This window comes from Entelurus aequoreus, linkage group LG10, assembly GCF_033978785.1.
Source record: "Entelurus aequoreus isolate RoL-2023_Sb linkage group LG10, RoL_Eaeq_v1.1, whole genome shotgun sequence".
Classification (NCBI taxonomy): domain Eukaryota; kingdom Metazoa; phylum Chordata; class Actinopteri; order Syngnathiformes; family Syngnathidae; genus Entelurus; species Entelurus aequoreus.
Window position 1 is genome coordinate 35,174,427 of NC_084740.1, and position 18,261 is coordinate 35,192,687.

An 18,261-nucleotide genomic window follows, 5' to 3' on the forward strand; every position below is an offset into this window, starting at 1 on the left:
CAGGGGCATACTTGCCAACCCTCCTGATTTTCCCGGGAGACTCACGGATGTCAGTGCCCCTCCCGAAAATCTCCCAGGGCAACCATCCTCCCGAATTTCTCCCGATTTTCCACCCGGACAACAATGTTGGGGGCGTGCCTTAAAGGCACTGCCTTTAGCGTCCTCTACAACCTTTTCGTCACGTCCGCTTTTCCTCCATACAAACAGCGTGCCGGCCCAGACACTTAATATATGCGGCTTTTACACACACATAAGTGAATGCAAGGCATACTTGATCAACAGCCGTACAGGTCACACTGAGGGTGACCGTATAAACTACTTTAACACTGTTACAAATATGCGCCACACTGTGAACCCACACCAAACAAGAATGACAAACATTTCGGGAGAACATCCGCACCGTAACACAACATAAACACAACAGAACAAATACCCCGAGCAGCACTAACTCTTCCGGGACGCTACAATATACACCCCCGCTACCACCAAATCCCGCCCACCTCAACCCCTCACCGCCCCATCTCCCGAATTCGGAGGTCTCAAGGTTGGCAAGTATGGGCGGGGGGGGGTCATGAGGGGGTTTTGGCCTCCCCCTTTAGGATCTTGGTATGCCACACCTGTGAGGTGGGGTGCATCATCTTGGCAAAGAAGAAATGCTCACTAAAACAGTTTTAGACAGATTTGTGAACAATATTTGAGAGGAATATGTATTTTGTGTCTGTAAGTTTTAGTTCTTTGCGTTCAACGCATGAAAAATGGTAGCAAAAAAGAAGTGTGTTGTGTATATATTTTCGTTCGGAGTATTTAATATTTATAAAACTCGACCTAATGCAGAAATTCACTTACCACAGGGGTCTGCAATGTAACCCCCGCGGTAATCGAGCGAACACTCCACATAAAAAGAGGTACAGTCAGCATTTCTAGTAAGATCTTTAGAACAAACTCACCCAGCTCACAGCGCCGGCCTCTACTCGTCAGTGGATCACCAACTTCCTGACTGACAGGAGGCAGCAGCCAGGTAAGGCTGGGGAGCGTCACATCCAGCACCAGCGCCTCCCAGGGGTGTGTTCTCTCCCCACCGCTTTTCTCCCTCTACGCCGAGGACTGCACCTCAGTGGCTCCTTCTGTGAAACTCTTGGAAGTTCGCAGACGACACCACCGTCATCTGTCTAATACAGGTTGGCGACGAGGGTGCCTCCAGACGGGGAGGTGGAACAGCTGGCATTCTGGTGCAGTCAGAGCCATCTGGAGCTGATCTCGCTCCAAACTATGGAGATAACATTCCGAACAGCACAGTGTCTACTGTGGACTCATCCAGGTTCCTGCGATCCACAATCTCACGGGACATGATGTGGATGTACTTCCTGCATGCATCGGCTCAAGACGTTCGACCTGCCCCAGGAACTGCTGATCATGTTCCACACCTCCATCGCTGTCTGGTTTAGATCCAAGCTGGACTGAAACAGACTACAACACACAATTGGGACCGCAGAAAAAAAATCGACCTTAGCCACACTGTAAAACATGACCGTAAAAACTACAGAAAGTAATTGTTAAACAGCAACAGTAAAATACCAAGAAATCAATAAACGTTTATCACAGTAGTAAATGCAGTGGATTCCTGCAAACCAAGAAACAGATAACCTAAATTACTATGATTATAATGCGTAGAAAAGATGACTTTACTATGAAAATAATTTAAAATTGTACATTGCATTTGCAAAAACTGTAATGTCACAAGCATGCTCAAAAATATGAATCAAACATTTTGAAGATTCCATCAATTTTCTACTGCTTATCCCTCTTGTGGTCGCGGGGGAGCTGTAGTGTATCCCAACTGCAAGTTTACAATGTACCCTAATTGTTTTAGGGGTTTGTGTTAAAGCATTAGTTACTTAACTTTTGGCTAACAACATGTCTTGTGTTTTTGTGGCAAGTGGTTTCAGACATTGAGGGGTTATGTCTATGTGCTTCACTTCAAACTGCATGGAAATGAACCACGCTGTGTGTTTAAGTGTGTTGGAACTGGTTGCATGGAGCTTTTTAACAGATACGGAGCATGTAAGGCTCATTTTTAATAGCTCACTTGAATGAACATGTAGCGGAAGGCCGTGATGCGAGTTGTCCAGTGAAAGGTTGTACAAATACTTTCAAGTTGAAATCCTCATGTACCGCTAACATGTCTCGGAAACACAGGCATTTTGCAGATACTAGTATTGGTCTTTCTGTGTGGAGTTTGCATGTTCTCCCTGTGACTGTGTGGGTTTTCTCCGGGTACTTTGCCTTCCTCCCACCTCCAAAGACATGCACCTGGGAATAGGCTGATTGGCAACACTAAAATTGGCCCCAATTTATTTTACGGTAAATTCCTGGCAACCACAGTTGCTAGTATTTTACTGTAAATCTACAGGTTTTTATGTAAACAGGTTAACAATATATCAGTTCTTTTCATAGTAATTAAACGAAAGCAAAAACAGTTATTAACTGTGAAATTAACAGATTCAACATAAAGATACCGTAATGTCCTATGCATCAGTACTGTTTTTACGGTGATTTCCTAGCAAGTACAGCTGCCGGTATTTTCCCATAAATTGTGCATTTATTTTGTTTTTTTACAGTGCACGTCCAGGACTCAGTCTACAAAGTCAAATTTCTTGTGTGTTCAACATACTTGGCCAATAAATCTGCTTGACTTTTCTAGAAATATTTTGGCCAACGGATCCATCCATGCATTTAATGCACAAAGGCAAAAGTCAATGTTTAAATGTCCTAAAATGTCTTACCTGAACTGATCTGAATCTGATGGAGCGAACCCACGGCCTCATCCTTCCCTCGCACTTTACTGGTTATGACTCGAAAAGCTAAAAAGTAAAATTCCAGATTGACAATAAGTAAATTTAAAAAAGCTAGAGCTCATGTCAGGTTCAAACACTGATGACATCTATTAAACAAGACAAGAGGCAAAGAATTAAACAGAGACAGAATTCAATTTGGACTCAATATATTGAGGAGAGTCGCCCGGACATTGTATCCTTCTACAATCTCCAGCACGCTCTGCCAAAAGATTGCACTCCTCCTTCTTTGACTTTCTCCCCCCACCTGACCACAGCTGCTTCCAGAGGGAAGTGGGTCGTAAACAGCGTTGCCTTTGGTTACCGTACAGATCAAAAGAAGAGGTCGTAAAATAGTTAAAAAAGAGTTTGTAAAATACTTCAAAGAGTTTGTCTGGAAATTGGGCAGATCCTGTCATCTCTCCGCTTTGAAGTCCTTGGGCCAGAACAACATCCTTCTGTTGATTACCATACATGAGAAAAAACAGGAACACCTTCATCTTGCTTCTTCCATCAAAGACAGCTTGTCTTTTTGCCTGGAACTCATTTCAACACAAAGTTTTTTGTAAAAACTTACAAACACTTATTCTAACATTTCCCTCCTGTTTATCACATAAACGTTCCCATAATCTCCTTATCCCTAATAACTTCTTGCGATTTTCAGTTAATGGTTAATTTCCCTCGGACCAAGTTATGTTTACACTCAGAATTGAACATCAATTTTTCCCTCATAATAATGACATTTCTGGAAATAAATCAGGAACACCATCCAGGTAGATATCCTCGTCATCAGATTCATCTTCCTTGTCGTCCACCAGGAAGTACATCTGGACAGCTTTATCATCTGCTGGGCTAATCGCTGTGGTAATCAGACGGTTAAGCAGAGAACACAGACAGAGAATACAACAACATCCACACGTCGGTCTTGCTGCAAACACGGCCATAAATACTCGATACCAAAGACTTGTATTTGCCAAACACGTCCAACCACCCTTCACACATAGATGTATCTATGCCAGAGTGCTTTTTAATGTTACCGTTAAGGGTGTGCCGGCCTTCCAGTGCTTTGGTCAGGCTAATTTCTGCATCAGTGTAGTTTGGTATGAATATGCAACACTGTTCCCCAATTATTACGCACACGCCCCCTTTTTCCGCTAACAACATGTCTAGCGTCATACGGTTTTGAAAAGCCATAGGGGAAGTGGCGGCGAGTTGATCAGCGACGGCTTCAAGTCTGGCCCGTGTAATTTTCTAATCTCTGTACGTTGTAGTAGACGTAGTTTATTCTGTCAACATTCTTGTTAATCGTACACCACCAGTAGACGGATGATTCGAATTCAGCTGCAACTTGATTGACCAATTTATAGTCGTCGGATACACTTCTTTGGACACCCATTGCATCGATCAAGTTAGATCTACAACACTTTGCCAGTTTACATCATGTCTAGTTATTTTCCAATGTTCAGATATCAAACTGTTCAGGCGTGTTAACAATTCTCGTACAAATATTGATAGTTACTATGTGTATGCAGTTATCCGATGATAAGTTTCTTAACTGTTGTACAGAGCCTTGCATGTTAATGCAGGTATAATTACTTTTTTTCCCACATATTTATCAAATATTGGTTTCTGTTTTGTCTCTTTAGCAACAGGGTCAATTTTGTTTTGCTCATTACTTCAATTCAACTTTTTTTTTTACTCATCTTGAGTAATTGTCTGGGCTTATACATACACCACAATCAGTTTTTGTAGCCTTTCCCACTTGCTCCACCATCAGGAACAAATTATTTACCAATTATTATCAAACTTTGACACACCATCAAATTGTATGCTTACAACTGTGACAGTGGAATTTGTAGTGTGCTAGTTAACATGTCCCTTTTGCTTCCAGAGGGAAGTGGGTCGTAAACAGCGTTGCCTTTGGTTACCGAACAGTTCAAAAGAAGAGGTCGTAACATAGTTCATAAAGAGTTCGTAAAATACTTCAAAAAGAGTTTGTCTGGAAATTGGGCAGATCCTGTCATCTCTCCACTTTGAAGTCCTTGGGCCAGAACAACATCCTTCTGTTGATTACCATACATGAGAGAAAACAGGAACACCTTCATCTTGCTTCGCTCCCCCCTACACAGTGGGGTTTAACGAGCCTTACTCTTGGTAGGCCTCAAAGACAGCTTTTGTCTTTTTGCCTGGAACTCATTTCAACACAAAGTTTTTTGTGATAACTTACAAACAATTATTCTAACAGCTCATACAGACACAGTCGTCCCTGGGTGGAAGCCAACAGCTAGATTCTAGCGGTTAGCTTACACCCAGTCTAGCTGCTAGACTATGACAAGAACAATGAGAGTCCATATTTCCATTCAGTGGTGAGGATGTACTGCGCAGGATGAGAGATGCAGCATCCACATCAGTGCACGGTGAGCTGTAGATAAACCAATTATGGAAGAAAATACTAGATGTGGAATTATCAATACGTCCAGCACTAAAGTGACTTATTCTTGTTGCGCTGTCACGGTAGCTAGCGCTTCACTGCAATACACGTTACAGGAACAATGAAAAAGGTGTTTTAAATGAAGTAGAACACTTCACACCTTCACCTTGTTTACTACTTAACAACAATGCATTAACCAGATGCAATGCAAAGTCAGTTTTGGGGTTCCACGGGGCTCCATGCTCAGACCACTAACATTCATCAAACACAAGCTACCTTGAGCTCATTAGGAAACAAAAACTGAAGGTCTTGTTGCTTTAATGTTGCGCAAGCAAATGCTGTGTGAAACATGGACACTTCTTGAATTGCACACAAGCAAAACTATAGTAGTAGTACTAGTTAGTCACACATTCAATTAAAACCATCATAGCTTTTGGCCCAGCTATCCTAATTTTTGGACATTCCAAAGAGCACCAGAAGGTCTTTTGGTGTAGCAATCATTTAAAAAAAGGTGACGATGAAGTCATTTCTGTAAAAGTTGTTTGATAACCATTGCAGAGAGCGTAGGCGGGGTCACACATAGAGGCACTTGTGGTCCCTCAGGTTCCTCATGTAGGCGAAGACTTTGCCACACTTGTCACAAATGAATGGCTTCTGGCCCTTGTGGATCTGTTGATGTGCCTTCAGGCTGTTGCTCTGGTTGAAGCGGCGGCCGCACGTGTTGCAGCTGTACGGTTTCTCACCCGTGTGGATGCGCAGGTGGCGGTTCCGGTTGCCCAGATTGCTGAAGCGCTTGTCACAAGTGTCGCAGCCGAAGGGTTTCTCTCCCGTGTGCAACAACTGTAGGGGACATGGAACAAAACTCAGTGGGTTTAGTTACTTCCTTATTTTCTAGGACGACCACAATGTTTCCCAGCAGATATATCCCTCAATATGGTAGTATTATTGTAGCAAAATTATTTGCCAACCGGTATCTCAATTTGCGCGTGTGTAATCCAATTCACGTGTCTGTGTACTAATGTGTGTCTGGATATCAATCTCTAAACGTGTAATCAGATCCGCGCGTGTGTGTTTTAAGTTCCATCCATCCATCCATCCATCCATCCATCCATCTTCTTCCGCTTATCCGAGGTCGGGTCGCAGGGGCAGCAACCTAAGCAGGAAAGCCCAGCCACTTCGTCCAGCTCTTCCCGGGGGATCCCGAGGCGTTCCCAGGCCAGCCGGGAGACATAGTCTTCCCATTGTGTCCTGGGTCTTCCTTGTGGCCTCCTACCGGTCGGACGTGCCCTAAACACCTCCCTAGGGAGGCATTCGGGTGGCATACTGACCAGATGCCCGAACCACCTCATCTGGCTCCACTCAATGTGGAGGAGCAGTGGCTTTACTCTGAGCTCCTCCCGGAAGACAGAGCTTCTCACCCCATCTGTAACGGGAGAGCCCCACCACCCGGGGGGGAGGGAGGGAACTCATTTCGGCCATTTGTACTCGGTATCTTGTCCTTTCGGTCATAACCCAAAGCTCATGACCATAAGTGAGGGTAGGAATGTAGATCGACAGGTAAACCGCGAGCTTTGCCTTCCGGCTTAGCTCCTTCTTCACCACGACACTGCATTACTGCGGACGCCGCACCGATCCGCCTGTCAATCTCACGATCCACTCTTCACACACTCGTGAACAAGACTCCGAGGTACTTTAACTTCTCCACTTGTTGCAAGATCTCCGCCCCAACCCGGAGATGGACTAGACCCATTTCCGGGCGAGCACCATGGATACACAGACACGCACAGACACACACATATATATAACACCATCCCAACCGTGAAACACAGAGGTGGCAACATAATTCTTTGGGGATGCTTTTGATTGCAAAGAGGACAGGACGACATTGTATTGAGGGGGGGATGGATTGGGCTACGTATCGTAAGAGCATTGAAGATGGCTGGTAGCTGGGTCTTCCAGAATGACAACAACCCAAAACAAAAAGCCAGAGCAACTAAGGAGTGGCTCAGTAAGAAGCATTTCGAGGTTCTGGAGTGGCCTCGTCAGTCTCCAGACATGAACCCAATTGAAAGTCTTTGAAAAGAGCTGAAGGGCCGTAATCTGTATTGCCCCATGACAGCCCCAAAACCTGAAGGATCTGGACAAGATCTGTATTGAGGAGTGGGCCTAAATCCCTGCTGCAGTGTTTGCAAAGCTGGTCAAGAACAACATGAAACGTCTAATCTCTGTAATGGCAAACAAAGTCTGTAGTTCTGTACCAAATATTAAGTTATATTTTCCTGATGTATCAAATATTTGTCATTCAATAAAAGGCTGATTAATGACTTAAAAATCATACATTGTGATTTTCTGGAGTTTTGTCTTAGATTCTGTCACTCACAGTTGAACAGTTGAAGAGTACCTATGATAAAGATTACAGACTTGTACATGCTTTGTAAGTGGGAAAACTTGCAAAATCAGCAGTGTATCAAATAAGTGTCCTCCTTACTGTACATGTATGTATATATACATATAAATGTATATATATACACATATGCATACAGTATATATATATATATATATATATATATATATATATATATATATATATACATATATACACACAAACACACACATACATATATATGTATACACATACATATACACACACATACTGTATATAGACATACATACATATTTACATAGACATACATACATACTATGGATGTAATGGTAAACGGTATAATAATAAACCCCGGTAAAATTCTCAGCAGTAATACGGTTTAACATTTTTATTACAGACAAAACCGTCTTTTATTATTGCATTTTAGGCAACACTGCTTACTTCCTGGAAACAGGGTCACAGCAGTGCTGGCGCATGCACACTAGCATCGTTTAGCTTGAACATCATGGCAGAACACAACTACATGGACTTTGCTACGGAGATTTTCCCTCGGAGTAAACAGAGCCGAGTGCTTGGTTTTAACTTCATGTTCCCTCGCTTCATTGCTGTGGAATCTCGGCGTGCGTTTAAGAGCGCACTGCTGTTTTTAGATGGCGACAGGTGTGGAAAATATTGGAGACAAACGCATTTGTCTCACACTAAAAGTATACAACAAAGGACAAAAGTATTTGATGTTGCTTTAATTTTCTTAATACCTTGGAAACATGCAGCAGGTAATGTGTCGGGAACGTTGCCACAATTTCTTCATATAGTCTTTACTTTGTTTAGTGGGAGTGTCACTCGTCCTTTATTCAAATGCAACCTTTATCGATGTTCATATAACCTAAATACTAGCTATGATGTTTTGTCATCTCACAAAATGAACGCAGGCTGTGAAGATTGTGTATTCGATGTGAGAGGTATTACTGCTGTTTATTTTTGTTGGCCAAACTGTTACACTGAACCACTAGGAGGTGTTGTTAGAGAAGAACAAAGTTTGTTTATTAGACTTTATCTTCATTAGCCAAACTGCTTTGAGTTTTAAATTGGTTTTAAAAAGGTAAACGTGTTTTTTTACATTTCTTGTTTTTTGTATTTTTTTTAAAGTTATTACTTTAAAAAACATTCATGTGACATAGCATATTGTTAATGTTTTATTGTGTATAGTTAATTCCTATACAACATATTTCTGCTCAAACTCCTAATGCATCTGTCCCTATACAGCATCTACATGTACATATAAATGTACATAAAAATACCTCACTCTATCAAAATGTAAAAATTTAGATAAAATCATCATGTAATGACAAAGATGACACGTTGATACAATAATTTACCAAAAAAACAAAATATGTGTCTTTAGCCTTTTTATTAAACATTACAAATTACACGATGGCGAAATCCTTTTGAATGTGTTGTTTGTGTTTTTTTTCCAATAAATAGATTTCAGTGTAAAGTACTTTTTGAAAATTTTGAGCACATAAAAATACCGTGATAATGAAAACCGTTATAAGAAATGTTCATATTGTGACATCCCAAATACATACATATATATACATACATATACATACACATATAGATTTATTTTTCCTAGGGCTGCACGATTATGGTCAAAACAATAATCATGATTAATTTGAACAATATTGAAATCACGATTACTAATCACGATTATTCACTATGTTATGTAAAACATATTTTATTGCCATTTCTATTTTAAACAAACTGAACTGGGCTTTCAAAATGAAACTTGGCAAAAAATAATTAATCAGTTATAAAATAAAATTCACAAAAGGCAAAGGGACTAACTAAAAATAAATATGCCATTGTAGAGTGCGATCATGAAGTGCAAACAAGTGAAAAAAATAAGATTAAGCACAAAAGGCACATACTCCAAGAAACAGAGGACATATCTTTGCCAAATAAAACGTTATTACATACGTTATTTATGCATGTGTTTGAGAGGTGGATGGTTATGGGGTCCCTCGGTGCACCATTGATGTTACGGTATTGTGTACGTCGGGTCTTTGCAACGGTGGCGGGCGGACCGCTCTATTTGGATTATTAGCTTCAAACGATGGCGGTTGAGGAAAGAATCTGGTTCGTTTTCTATTTTCATGGTGTGCTTGTTTTCGCCACCATCGCCTTTTGTTGTCTTTTTTGGAGTGCCCTCGCAGATAAAGAGGAGGAGTTATTGCTTGCAAACTTTCCGCCTCTGCATTTTTTGGGATCCACACCAACCGCACGCAACACAGAGCCTGCTTTTTAAATGTTAATAATGCCGGCGATCACCCTCTTTTAATCATAGCGGCCAAAATTGTGATCACGATCAAAATTCGATTAATTGTGTAGCCCTACTTTGTTCTTCTCACTGTACATACATACATACACATGTATGTCGATATTGACATACATACACAAAAATACGTATATATATACACATACATACCTACATATGTATATAATTAACTGTCAATACAATTTAAGTGCAAATGAAAATACAGCTTCACCACTTTCGTTGTAATTTTTGCGCTGAAGATACTTCTCTATTTTAGCTCCACACTTTTCTGTTTGTTTTGATATTGTCATTACTGCCACAAATGGTGGCAAAGTGTATTACAACTGAGTACCGCTGTGGCGCATACGGACCACAGCTGAGAAACAGGTATTTTTTGGAGGCCTTGTAGGGGGCGCTCGCAGCCCAACAATGATTAAGGAACACTACAGATCCACACGGACCACATATATTCCATGTTTGGTCCATGGGGGGAGGGAGGGTGCTCGGATGACAGGGGATGCAAAACAATAACAGTGCAATACTTTTTCATAACATGGTCACTACTGCCAAGTTCAGGGGTCAGCAACCTTTACCACTCAAAGAGCCATTTTGACCCGTTTCACAAATTAAAGAAAACAATGGGAGCCACAAAACTCTTTTGAAATTTAAAATGAAATAACACTGCATATAAAGTTTTTTTTGCTTTGTGTTATGCATAAACAAACTATTATGGGTTACATTTATGAAATCAATGAACGACTGCAGAGAAAATTAAATAACATTTCTGCATGCAACAAAACGTTTTTAACTCCGAAAAAGACGTCGGGTTGAACTTAATGTCTTAATGTCTATTTAAGTCAAGGGTGTCAAACTCAAATACAGAGTGGGCCAAAATTTAAAACTGAACAAAGCCGCGGTTGAACAAATTAACCTTTTAATAGGGTCCCAAACAAGTTTTGCATTGAATATTGAACAAGCAAGGCTTATATAACTTTATAGTGACATGCAAAATCGAGTTTTAAATAATAATAATAATAATAATAAAAAAAAAAAATGGCATATCAAATACAATTTAAATAAAAATTGAATGCCTCTTTTCTATTTTCAGCCTTCTGAGGTAAATATCAACATTAACTTTTTCCACAGGCTAATACATTTGAAAATAAAATAACAATGAATAAACCAACCATTCAGGACTTTAAACTGCTCAGTTTGTGACACACTGATCTTATCTGATGTGCCCAAGCCAGATACCTGCCATCTTTTCTTGGATGCTAGTTCATTAATGTCGGGGCTCAGGCTCTGAGCTGAGGCAACCTTCATTATCTAACGAAGGTGTTTATCAGTCATTATATCTCGTAGTCCACCCGGACCACAGTCTTGGGGGCGTGCCTTAAAGGCACTGCCTTTAACGTCCTCTACGAGATATCGTCACGTCCGCTTTTCACCAATTCTAACAACGTGCCGGCCCAGTCACAAGATACGTACGACTTCTGAATGCACACACAAGTGAATGCAATGCATACTTGATCAACAGCAATACAGGTTACACTGAGGGTGGACGTATAAACAACTTTAACACTGTTAGAAATATACGCCACACTGTGAACCCACACCAAACAAGAATGACAAACACATTTCGGGAGAACATCCCCACCGTAACACAACATAAACACAACAGAACAAATACCCAGAACCCTTTACAGTACTAACTAATCCGGGACGCTACAAAATACCCCCTTCTCCCAAAATGTGTTTGTCATTCTGTTTTGGTGTGGGTTCACAGTGTGGCGCATATTTGTAACAGTGTTAAAGTTGTTTATATCGCCACCCTCAGTGTAACCTGTATGGCTGGTGATCAAGTATGCCTTGCAGTAACTTACGTGTGTATGCCGAAGCCGCATACAACATGTGACGGGCCGGCACGCAGTTAGTATGTTGAAAAAGCGGACGCGACGACAAGTCGTAGAGGACACTAAAGGCAGTGCCATCACGGCACGCCCTCAATATTGTTGTACGGGTGAAAATCGGGAGACATTTTCGGGAGGGGCCCTGAAATTCGGAGGGTTGGCAAGTATGCAGCTGAGCCGCATCAGAGTGATCAAAGAGCCGCATGCGGCTCCGAAGCCGCGGGTTGCCGACCCCTGGCCTAGTTTCTCTTGTTATATTCTTATTTTACCGTTTTATTTTTATTCTCATTGTTGCTTTTTATTTTTATTCTTATTGTAATATTTTTCTATTTCGTTTCCATTTATACCCCCATTATTTACTTTTGACTTTTTAAATTCGATCTCAACTCTGTACACTGCTGCTCGAATTTTAATTTTCCTGAGGGAACTCTCCTGAAGGAATCAAAGTACTATCTATCTATCTATCTATCTATCTATCTATCTATCTATCTATCTATCTATGCTTGAGAAGAATGGTAAAAAAAGAAAATCTACCTGATGTAACTTGAGGCTGCTATTCTGCGTGAAGGAGCGTGGGCAGATGTCGCAGGAGAAAACCTTTTCACCGCTGTGCATCTTCAGGTGACTGTTTAAGTAACTTGGCAACTTGAAGCTCTTCCCGCAGAGGCCGCAGGTGTGCAGCTTGTCCATCATGTGGCCTTGCTGATGAGAGCGAAGCTCCATGACGGAGCCCAAGTGTCGGCCGCAGAGAGCGCACTCGCACGGGACGCTGGCGTGGTGCGTGTCTAGGTGGACGTCCAGCAAGTCGACACAGGACATGGCGGCGCCGCACGCCACGCAGGCCTGCTTCTTGTCTGCGATGTGGGTCAACGTCTGGTGCGTTTTCAGGGCGCTCTTCTGGGTGAAGGCCTTGCCGCAGGTGTTGCAGACGAAGGGCCGCTCGCCCGTGTGGATCCTCTGGTGACTCTTCAACGTTTCCGACTGGATGAAGGTCTTGCCGCAGGTGTTGCAGACGAAGGGCCGCTCGCCCGTGTGGATCCTCTGGTGACCTTTCAACGTGCTCGACTGGTTGAAGCTTTTGCCGCAGGTGTCGCAGCTGAACGGCTTCGCCCCCGTGTGGATGCGCAGGTGGCGCTGTAGGTTGCCGTTCATGCTGAAGCTCTTTTGGCAGAACTGGCAGGTGTATGTGAGGCCACGTCTGCACACGCGTTGGCGCGCTCTGACTGCACGTTTGGATGTTCTCGTGTGTCCAGCAGTACTTGCATCTTCCTGCTGAGTGGAGAGAAGGTGGTCACAGCCTTGTACAACTTATGTGTATCATACTGCACACTTTAAAGGTCCCTTATTATACTCTGATTAAATACTTTTCAGCCATCAACCACCAACTCGGCGAATCTAGGTTAAAGAAAGCAAATGTGACTAAACCTAAACGAGTTAAGTTTTTACTAAAGGCAGAAATCATAAATTAGGCTTTCAACACAAACACAATGTTGAGCTCTATATATATATATATTTTTCTTCTTCTTTGCAAATATTTTTATTGAATTTTACAGTTAAAATCACATTTAACAGTCAAAACCTTCATACAATCACACATCCACTCATACCCACTCACATGCACACTTGAGGAGAGAGGTGCACTTAAACTTTAACAATTCAAGGTTTACAGTATAAACATTATTAGAAAAGATACCCAGATATTGTATATATTTATCCATCCATCCCGCTCTGGCTCAGGATCAGCAGGCTATCCAGACCATAGCAAGATGGATGAACATTCCTCGGCATCAAGGATCCTCAGGAAGTGATCCCAAGATCACCTCTCGAGGACCTCTCCACCGTTCACACTTAAAAAAGAAAAGGAAAGTCACAGAAGTTGATCAGATGTAAAACAATACAAAATAAAAAGTCACAAAAAATAAATAAATAAATAAGCAAGTAAACCGTGGGAAGGCCATATCAGAAGTAACAAAAAAAACAATAATAGTGTAGGATCAATACAGAAAATAATAAAGATAATAAAAAAGGAATACAGCAACAAAAAAGATGGCAGTTTTTTTGTTTGTTTTTTTCTTAAATGTCTAAATTATGATTCAATATATGTCAGTAAAGGTTTCCAGGTTTGTTCCCATTTATTCATATTTGGAGAGTTTATAAATCGTATTCTTTCAAGAGTCATTACATTCACAAGTTCATTTAGCCAGTTCCTGAAGTTGGGTGCAGATGGGCTTTTCCAGTCTTTGAGAATGAGTCTTTTGGCCAAGACCGTCCCGAGCAGCAACACAGCTGTAATATATTTTGGAAGTTTTTGTGTTTCTGAAGACCACCCAAACAAGATTATATCCCTGTCAGGGACAAGTTTTCTCTGATATACCCCCGAGTAAAAAAAGAAAATGCTGGACCAAAATGATTGAATAATTGGACATTCCCAAAACGAATGAGACAATGATCCTTCAGCAGATTTACATTTATCACAAAGTGGAGATGTATCAGGATAAAATTTGTGTAATAAGACTTTGGAGTAGTAAAAACGATGAATCACTTTAAACTGTATGAGCCTAAGTCTGCTGTTAATTGAGCAATTGTGAATTTGAGAGAGTGTCCGTTCCCATTGCTGTTTGGGTATTGTTGTTCTTAGTTCCTGTTCCCATGCTCTTTTAACACCGTCTGCTGATGTCATGGGCATAATGAAGCAGCTGGAAAATTTGGCAATAAGCTTTTTACTTGTGGGTGATAAATTTAGTAATTCTAAGAGAGGGTGTTTTTCATTTACCAGCTGAGACTTTGAAATGTTTTCTTTAATAAATTTGTTTGCCTGCAAATAGCAAAACCAACTGAATTGGGACAATTTGAATTTGATTCGCAATTGCTCAAATGATGCAAGACTGTCCTCGACAAACATGTCTTTTATGCATTTAATTCCATTCAAGTACCAGTTAAAAAAAATTCTGTCTGTTATCGATGGAATAAATGCATGATTGTGAGACATTGGTGAATACATAGTTACATTGGAAATATTCAATTGTTTTTTAATTTGAGAAAGAATTTTGATAGAATTTCTTACTACTACACTATGGCTTGTTGATTTAATAGAAGAGACTGGTTTAGTAAAAAGTAAAGATAGCAATGATGTGTAAGGTTTAACTAATGACTGCAGTTCCAATTTCAGCCACAAGGGAGCAGAATTAAGTGATTCATTCTTTGGGAACCCCATCTTTCAATAGGTCAATGCGTTCAGATTTGATGCCCAATAATAATTTTTGAACATTGGGAGACCCAGCCCCCTTTCCCTTGTAGATCTGAATAAGTGCTTTTTAGATATTCTGCATTTTTTATATCCCCACACAAAATCTAGAACTAAAGATTCAAGTTTTTTGAAAAAATCTGCAGGAATTAGAATTGGTAAATTTTGAAAAAGATAGGTAAATTTTGGCAGGGTAATCATTTTGACAGCATTCACTCTACCCAACATAGAGAGGGGTAGGGTCTTCCAATACTCTATACTCACTTTCAATTTCTCAAAAGCTTCAGTAAAGTTCAATTTTAGTAATGATTCATAACTTTTAGATGTTTTTAAGCCGAGATAGGATATATAGTTTTCTGCAACTTTAACTGGGTTTTGACTGATCTTAACAGTATCTCCTAGGAACATAAGCTCGCTTTTGGACCAGTTTATTTTGTAACCAGATATTTTACCAAAAGAGTCTACATATTCTAAAAGAAGTGGTAATGCAATTTCTGGCTCAGTAAGTGTAACAAGTACATCATCTGCATAAAGTGAGATGAGACTCTCTGATGTGCCCACTGAAAATCCCTTAATATTAGAGTTCATTCTTAAACCAATAGCCAGTGGTTCTAGGGCCAAATTGAAAAGTAAGGGCGAAAGGCAATCGCCCTGTCTCACGCCACGATGTAATTCAAAACTATCCGATATTACATTATTAGTTATGACATATGATTTTGGTGCAAAATAAATTATTTTAACCCATTTTATAAAATTTTCTCCCAACCCAAATAATTTGAGAACATGAAATAGATAAGCCCACTCAATTGAATCAAAAGCTTTATGAGCATCCAGAGTCAGGACGGCTGCCTTTTTGTTTCCTATGCAGTCCGAGTACAACAAGTTCAATAATCTCTGTACATTGCCGAAAGAAGGTCTGTCCGGGATAAAACCAACCTGATCCGGATGGATAATTTCTGTTATGTGGTTGCTTAACCTTGTTGCGAGTACCTTAGTTAGAATCTTATGGTCTAGATTGAGCAGGGAGATAGGTCTATAATTGGCTGGATCGAGTGGATTTTTTCCCTTTTTTGGTATTATACATATATGAGCTTCATACAAAGAGCTTGGAAGTTTATTGTTTACGAAAGAGTCATTTAACATTCTTAATATTATAGGGGACAGTATTTCACTAAACGCTTGATAAAACTCTGCACCAAATCCATCTTGACCAGGGCTTTTATTCACGGAGAAAGATTTCAGTGCTTTTAGCAGTTCTTCAGTTGAAATAGTATTGTTTAAAGAATTCTGATGGTTTGGACTCAGTTGAGGTAGATTTAATGGAGTAAAAAAATCATTTAAATCATTAACCGATATAGCTGAACTAGATTTATATAAATCTGAATAAGTCTTTAAAGGCATTGTTGATATCCTGTAAATCTGTACATGTTTCACCTGTTTTTGAGCATATTTTGTGGATAGCAGCTTTAGCTTGATCTCCTTTGAGCTGTCTAGATAGAAGTGTTTGTGGTTTATCAGATATTTCAAAATGTTTTTGTTTATTTTTCAGTAAGAGTTTAGATACTTCCCCGTGAAGAAGAGAATTGTATTCATTTTTCAGTTTCAGCATCTTATTATAGTCAGACTGCAAAAGAGAATTTATATGAATTTCTTCCATTTCTTTAATTTCTTTTTCCAGTTCTTTATACCTTTTTCTTACTTCTCTTTGTTTTGAGCTTTCAAATGAAATGATATATCCTCTCACAGTAGCTTTAAGGGCTTCCCACAATATAGAGTCTGAGACCTCTCCGTTATCATTCACCTCAATAAACTCTTGGATAATCTTGTTCATATACTCTTTAAAATCTTCATATAATAATAATTGTGGATTAAATCTCCATTTTTGTTTGGTTTTATGGAGATCAATTTGGATCTGCATACTCATAGGGCTGTAATCTGAGATGACTCTACTGTGGTACTCAGGATTACTGACATTGGAGAGAACAGAGGCTTCTACTAAAAAGTAATCGATTCTTGTGTAAGAATTGTGTACGGCGGAGTAAAATGAATACTCCCTTTTATTAGGATGTTTTGTTCTCCATATGTCTATGATATTTCTTGATCTCATAAGATTATTAATGGTTTTAGTTGAGTTAGCAATTACATGAGATTTAGTTGACAATCTATCTAAAGTGGGATCCAAAAGACAGTTAAAATCACCACCAATGTAGATATGAGAGGAGTTATCATCAGGAAGTAGACCAAAGACTCTATGATAAAAGTTTGAGTCATCTGTGTTTGGTCCATAGATATTCAAAAAAGTTACTGGGTAGGATGTAATATGACCATTTAATAAAATAAATCTCCCGTTAGGGTCAATTATTTTTGATGTAAGTATGAAAGGCACATTTTTATGAAATAAAATGGCTACACCTCTAGCTTGTGAAGTAAAGGGTGCATGATAAACCTGAGATATCCAGCTAGCTTTAAGTTTGTGTTGGTTGTCTTTACAGAGATGTGTTTCTTGTAAGAATAAAACATCTGCTTTTAATGAATTTAAGTGTGAAAAAACCTTCCCTGCTTTAATATTTTTAGCTAAACCCCTGACGTTCCATGAAACTAGTGTAATTTTTTTCTTATAAGTTGACATTAAAGTTTTTTAGGGTATTTTATCTTTACGTGAAAAAAAACCTTAGTAATTGGCAAGTTGAAATATGATTGTGCACCTCTCTCCTCCACATTCATGCTCAGATTCACACATACACAACACTCACACCCCATTGTTCCCCCCTCCCTCTGTGCCCATCGTGTGTAGTTCGATGTTTTGGAGTGAAATCCATACGACGTCGTGTTGGTCGATTCCCCAGTCCAAAAGTCCCCCACCCCCACCCCCATCTTCAGGCGCAGGGCGCATGCTAGTAGTTGCGTTCACTGCTCCAAGCACTAGCTCAGCAGCGAAGTGTTTTCTTTTTTTCCCCCTGCGTCCTCCGGTGAAATAAACATCAGTGAAAAAAGTGTATTTCTGCTTTAAGCTTATCATAAGCCTTGTGTGGTGGAGCCGTTATTGATGATTAGCCACTAAGATGTTTTATAATGAAAGTCTTAGTGTCTGTAGGAGAGGTAAACACCTTTACCTGGTCGTTGTACTCCACATGCAGGCGAGCTGGAA

General features: G+C 40.2%; 1 protein-coding gene across 1 annotated transcript in view; it reads right to left on the reverse strand.

The window, feature by feature from the left end:
- The window catches only part of si:dkey-182i3.10 (zinc finger protein 845), a 48,006-nt gene that overhangs the window by 18,634 nt on the left and 11,111 nt on the right, over nucleotides 1–18,261 (reverse strand). The window contains exons 6-10 of the mRNA XM_062061875.1: nucleotides 12,404–13,141; nucleotides 5,842–6,102; nucleotides 3,750–3,759; nucleotides 3,598–3,690; nucleotides 2,784–2,861 (exon numbers count right to left, since the gene is read on the reverse strand). Coding sequence (XP_061917859.1) covers nucleotides 2,784–2,861; nucleotides 3,598–3,690; nucleotides 3,750–3,759; nucleotides 5,842–6,102; nucleotides 12,404–13,141 — 1,180 coding nt within the window. The remainder of the gene's footprint in view (nucleotides 1–2,783; nucleotides 2,862–3,597; nucleotides 3,691–3,749; nucleotides 3,760–5,841; nucleotides 6,103–12,403; nucleotides 13,142–18,261) is intronic.